The 6056-nt window shown below is 41.4% G+C and overlaps 1 protein-coding gene across 1 annotated transcript; it reads left to right on the plus strand.

The window, feature by feature from the left end:
* Nucleotides 1-1462: 1462 nt before the first annotated feature.
* Nucleotides 1463-3092, plus strand: LOC122669818 (uncharacterized protein At5g39865-like). The gene has a single exon (XM_043866677.1). It carries the CDS (start codon nt 1650-1652, stop codon nt 2895-2897), a length of 1248 nt encoding a protein of 415 aa, XP_043722612.1. The 5' UTR covers nt 1463-1649; the 3' UTR covers nt 2898-3092.
* The last annotated feature ends 2964 nt before the right edge of the window (nt 3093-6056 follow it).

Genomic DNA, 6056 nt, shown 5'->3' on the forward strand with positions numbered 1-6056 from the left:
CCCTTGTTGTTAGCTTTTTATGTTGGATGCAGGAACTTGTGTGAATTGTTTATTTGAATTTGGGTTCCATAATTATTCCATTCTAGGATGCGATTCCAGCTGTGATTATTATTGTTAGTCATTCACTCATTCTTATAATTCTAAAAAGCTTTAGGAACTGTTTATCTTACGGTGGTTCAATCGTTACAACGTTTCACAAAATAACTCTTTACGGTTCCGAGTTCGGACCACCCAGGTTTGGCTAAAAAACAAGAGAACGTGGGGATTCCACCTGATACCTTTTTTCTGCCTTGTGATTTGATCAGGGGAGCTAGCCTTTGGGTTATGTGATCACTGCCCTACTTAGTCCATCGGGTTGACATAGGTCATTTCCCATTAAAATGAAAACGTTTTGTACGATTTTGGGGCAAAGGGTTGCAATAGTGGAGTTGCAGGAATCATTATCACCTCCAATTCCTGTCCGTTCCAATGTCCTCCAATTCTTCACATAGGAGTGGAAATGACCACCCTACACCTTCCCCGAACACACTGCCCAAGGTGGGGTAGGGTGGTCATTTCTACTCCTATGTGAGGAATTGGAGGGAATTGGAACGGATAGCGAATTGGAGGTGATAAAAATTTGGAGTTGCAGGAGGCGCAAGGGTGATGGATCAAAAGATTGAGATGCTTTCAATCCTATGCGATGGTCAATAATGTACCCTTATTGAATTCCATTGCACCCCATGGTGTGCACAAATTAAAATCCTCTCCAAGTCTTTGGTGGTTGATGGCGGTGTAGTTTGGGGTTGAGAGGTTAACACCAGATGCGATATCCAATGATCCAATTATTTATTTATTTTTTCTCAAGTTTGGCACCATTAAATGTTATGCCAAGCGTCTAGCTTTCAGCCCCACACTGCATTTATGGAGAATTGGAGGAATTTTTTTTTCCAGTGGGTACATCATTTTCACAAAAGCAGTACATTGTTTTGATTGCAGCATCGGGGTCTACTGCTGAGCTGCTGCCCCTACTATCGTAATATTCTTTAGAAATAGTAAGGCAATGAAAAGACCATCCTACCCTTACTCGGAAGTAGAGGATCCGGATCCTTTGATTTCATAACAAACTTTGACATTTGTGAAAGGACATTGCTGTTACCAACTTTGACATTTGTGCAAGGACATTGCTGTTCTGGAAAGCATCCGACGGTGGATCTTTTATCTCCTTTAACGAGGGACCCATGTACCCAAAAGAATATTAAAATGAGTATTGGGGGGTTAGAGGAACAAGTAGGAGGATAAAGAAAGCTGCTTTCCCTTTGCCAGGCCAAGATACTCAAGTCAGTGGTGGAGGTCCCGGGGCCTGCCAAGGAATTATGACCGTTGCCTACCCACCAGGCAGCCACCACACACCGTTCCCTCTTCCCTCTTCTCTCTTCTCTTTTACGTGCTAACCTTTTTTAAATTTAAATGCATTACAGCTTTCTAGCCGCTTAAATTGAGAAAGCTAGAAAGAATTTTCTCTAACCCACCTCTAATCCGCACCTTTTCTCATCAACAAAACCCCTGTCCTTTGTCTGCCAATCTGCCCTTCTTTGATTCAACTTTATCCTGGAACTAATAGATTCGACCCGTGACAATTACAAGAAGAAGAAGAAGTAGTAGAGGAGATGAAAGGTTTGAAGGGAAGATTCCTAAAGAAACTGAAATCCATTCGTCCCGTCACTTCCTTGAAACCAGAACGAATTCTTCAGGTAAACGCCTCAGATGGATTCTTAGATTCCTTCTTTCCCCACTGTAACAACCGGGTACCTCAGAATCCACCCATCTGCAAAGAACAAGATGACAAGATCAATCAAACTAATCTTTCCAAGCTGGAACCCGAAATTATTAACATCTCGGAGCTCATGAAAGACCTTGAAGAAGACGAGGAAATGGACTCTCAGTTGGGCGAAGACGATGTTGGCGACAAAGAAAATATTGGGCTCTCAGTAAAGCCGATACACACGTTTTCTATGAAGCAAAGTCGAAATCCAGAGGCAACCATCATCTTACCAGAGCCCGCAAGCTGTCATCTTCGCAATGGCCCATTGTCGGAGCTGGACGTGTCATCTCTCCGGCGACCTGACCCTCCACCTGTCGATCACAATTCACAGATTCAAGAGTCATCATCACAGTCTGCAATACGTCCAGGCCCCTTGTCAGAGATCGACATCTCCTCTTTCCGGCGACCAGAACTGAATTCAGAAAGCCACTTTGATCCCAACCTTCTTACAGCCTTTGAGCAGGGAGCGATGGATCACATTAGAGCCCATGAAGCTGAGAGAAAAGCTAGAGTTATTGCGGTAATGGATACGAAAGAAAGAAAAGCTGAACCTGAATCTCCATCGAAATCTTGCCGGATGGAAGAGAAACTTCTCTTAGAATTCGAAGAGAAATGCCCACCCGGAGGAAGTGACGCTGTAATTCTGTACACGACAAGCCTTCGAGGGATAAGAAAGACATTTGAGGATTGCAATAGCATCAGGTTTCTGTTGGGAAGCTTCAGGGTTTTGTTCTATGAGAGAGATGTGTCGATGCACTTGGAGTTCAGGGAGGAATTGTGGAAGATCTTGGGAGGCAGAGTAGTCCCTCCGAGGTTGTTCATAAAGGGAAGGTACATTGGAGGAACTGAAGAGGTGGTAGGCTTGCACGAACAAGGCAAATTGAGGCAGCTCTTGCAGGGATTTCCAGCTGATCAGACCGACAGCCAGTGCGATGGGTGCGCCGGAATACGGTTTGTGCTCTGCTTCAATTGCAGCGGCAGTCGGAAGATCATTCCCGAAGTGGGGGAAGAGGAGGAGGAGGAGGAGGGGTTGCCCATTAGATGCCCCGAGTGCAATGAGAATGGATTGATTATATGCCCTGTTTGCTGCTGAAGAATTATCTCTGGCTCTCTCTCTCTCCCCTTATTTTCTACTCTGATCTTACTCTGTTTTTGTTCCCTTCTTTATATTTCTTTCGTTACAGATTATTTCGATTCATGAAGTTTGGAGTAAGAGATTTGGAGTTGTGTTCATGTGTTATTTACATTTTGTCTATAGCATCATGGGATTAAAAGTAAACTTAACATTCATCAGAAATAAACACGCCTTCTGAGGAAATCTTTCTTCCAGTTTCCAGAAATCCAAGGGGATTGAGTGTTGGGTAATTGTATTACAATTCCTTACAAATAATTGAAACAACACGAATTGCAATACAATAGATTAAGCAGTAGAAACTAGGCTTGACCTTTGGCTGAAATGAGAAGACCAAAGCTTGAATTTGATGTAGACCACACCTGCAACAACTTGAACAAGTTTGAGGTTGAGTCACACTTGTGGTGCTGCCTTTAAGGTAATTGATGCCTCCTACTGCCAAGGAGTGTTCTGCACCACTACCCCAAGATAAAACAACCTCCAACTAGAAGATGAAGCAGTCCTTCTAGTCCCTTGAAGGAGCCAAGAGCTTCAACACAGCAACCCTCTAACACACTTAGAAGAAAAGAGAGAGAGAGAAAATAATACTCCTAGTGATTGCTAAGTATGGGCATGAACATATATCCAAAGATATCTCTTACAAAGCAATTGGTTGGGTTTATATAGGCCCAAGACCAATCCTTGCATTCCCTTGGAATTCTCAAGAATAACCATCCACTTATGACCAAATTGAAGAATAAGATTTATGGGCATGAATATGGACATGAATTGGAGGTTAATTCCAAATTCATGGTCATTCCCCATGAATTGGAGGTTAATTCCAAATTCATGGTCATTCCCCACTAAGGGTCATGAGTGACCTTAAAATTCATTCATTCTCCACTAAGACCATAAAGGCCTTAAAACCCCCATAAAATGGTCATTCTCCACTAAGGACCATAAAGGCCTTAATACCCATAAAGGCAGAGACATCACCTATGGCCATGAATTGATAAATCAATCTCATTCAATATCCTTGACCCACCTTCCCACTCATGATAGTGACCATGAATAGACTTTAGGGTACCCATAGAATGTTACAACCTTTGGAATTACTTCTTTGATCACATGGGTCCCACACCATAACAAAGCAATCAAAAAATTTTGAAACTTAAAATAAAATAAAATATATTTTAAATCTAACATTGAGTAGCATCATTATGGTTACTGTGTAAAATTTTCCTCTTTTTTTTAGCTTACGTGTTTCAAACTCTACTCATGTCTTAGTTCCGCCTTTAGAATTAATCTGCAACCATTAACAATTATTCTCTAGACTAGCTCACGGGCAAAGATCTATTGAAGAGAACCCCTAGTTGCTCGATTCTCTTTGCCGAATGGCAGTTTAGTTAGTGCTCAAATTTTGTGATTAATTCGTACATATTAACATTGATTCATATACTTTACTATATTTTTAATTGGCTGACGGCCAAATTTAATCGTAAAGAAAATAAGAAAACACGAATTGGTAAAGATTTCAGTTGATTGTTGCATGGGAAAGGGGAATACAAGGTGGGTTATATGATTCAATTAGGTTTTAAAATTTGATAATGGTCGGTCATCAATCCACATGTTTTTTTTTTAATTTGCCCATAGGTGAAAGAATTCGTACCACACCCATCCCTCTGTTAATTGAAATACAAAGGCAGAATGTGCCAGCAGCGCTAGTGAACGGCCTTGGCTGATTGTAACAAGTTCTTGGATCAAATCTGGCCTTCAAAAGGGGGAATTTGGGGGGTTAAGAGGTGTATATGTATACATACATGATAGGCTTATTTTCATTTCTACGGCTGTTGATTCATCTTCCGTCCTCATGTACGTGAAGATTTCCCCGCTCACAGGGTGATTATCGATCATTCATAAATAAGGGGGCAAAGAAGTAGAGCTACCTTCACTGCATTTATATGCTAGACCATATAGTAATTTTTCAATTGCATTTAATGATTTAATGTACTAGTTGGCTATCATTGAAGCAACTCTTAAAAGGGGCTCACACCCCCCCCCCCCCACACCCTTTCCCCGTGATCATATGATGCAACATGTTCACGGTTCTATCTGTTGAGTAGGTATCGATAATGATCCTTCCGCAGGTTCACCTACGGAAACCTTGTTACGATTTCTCCTTCCTCTAAATGATAAGGTTCAGTGGATTTCTTGCGACGTCGCCAGCGGCAAATCGCCCATGTCGCCGCGATCCAAACACTTCATCGGACCATTCAATCGGTAGGAGCGACGGGCAGTGTGTACAAAGGGCAGGGACGTAGTCAACGCGAGCTGATGACTCGCGCTTACTAGGAATACAATTTTTTTATCCAAAAAAGAATTAAACTCTTAAACATACACTCGAGTATAAGAAGTAAATAATAATAAGGGCCAAATTTCCTAGATTTTTTTAGTTAAATCTACTTATTTTGTAATTAATTTTCTTATTTCATAGGTCTAGACAATTTCCTCTCAATAATATATATACATTGAAATTCCAATAATTATTTTGGTATAGGGATGTAAACAGATCGGATTCAACTCGGATAGTGCTATATCCGCATCCGCATTTGATTAGCTTTCAAACAGATTCAGATAATGCTAAACAGATACGGATCAGATATTTTATCCGTTTACGCGTAAATATAACTTTTTAGATAGGTTTAGCTTTCCGATGGATTCGGATAATGCTAAACAAATACGGACACGAATACAAAAACGGATTTCGGCTATTCATTTACACCCCTATCTTGGAATAACCAAAGCTGGCCCTCGAAAGAATTCCAAAATTAAGTTTATGACCTCTAAGGAAAGAAAAGGCACATGACAAGTACCGTCTAAAGGGCTCTGGCCTTCCTCTCTTCTTTCTCCTCCATCATCCCTTTCCTTCCCCTTATTGACAGAACGGCTTCCTTTTCTCTATAGTAGTTGTGTTGGTACGTTGCCCCTTATTCGTGCGCTTGAGAAGCACAGGTTACGCTTAGCGGCGTTGTGATCGCCCTCCCAGTTGTAAATAAGATTGCCCTTCTTGATTAAACGATGAGGGCGAAGAAAATACTCTTTTGCATGAACCGGTTAGTGTGGGTGGCAAAGGTCCATGCA

Source organism: Telopea speciosissima, chromosome 7 (genome assembly GCF_018873765.1).
Source record: "Telopea speciosissima isolate NSW1024214 ecotype Mountain lineage chromosome 7, Tspe_v1, whole genome shotgun sequence".
NCBI classification, from domain to species: Eukaryota; Viridiplantae; Streptophyta; class Magnoliopsida; order Proteales; family Proteaceae; genus Telopea; species Telopea speciosissima.

Excerpts from the sequence above, each read along its gene's own strand:
- LOC122669818 (XM_043866677.1), top strand. The coding sequence starts at position 1,650 with ATGAAAGGTTTGAAGGGAAGATTCCTAAAGAAACTGAAATCCATTCGT.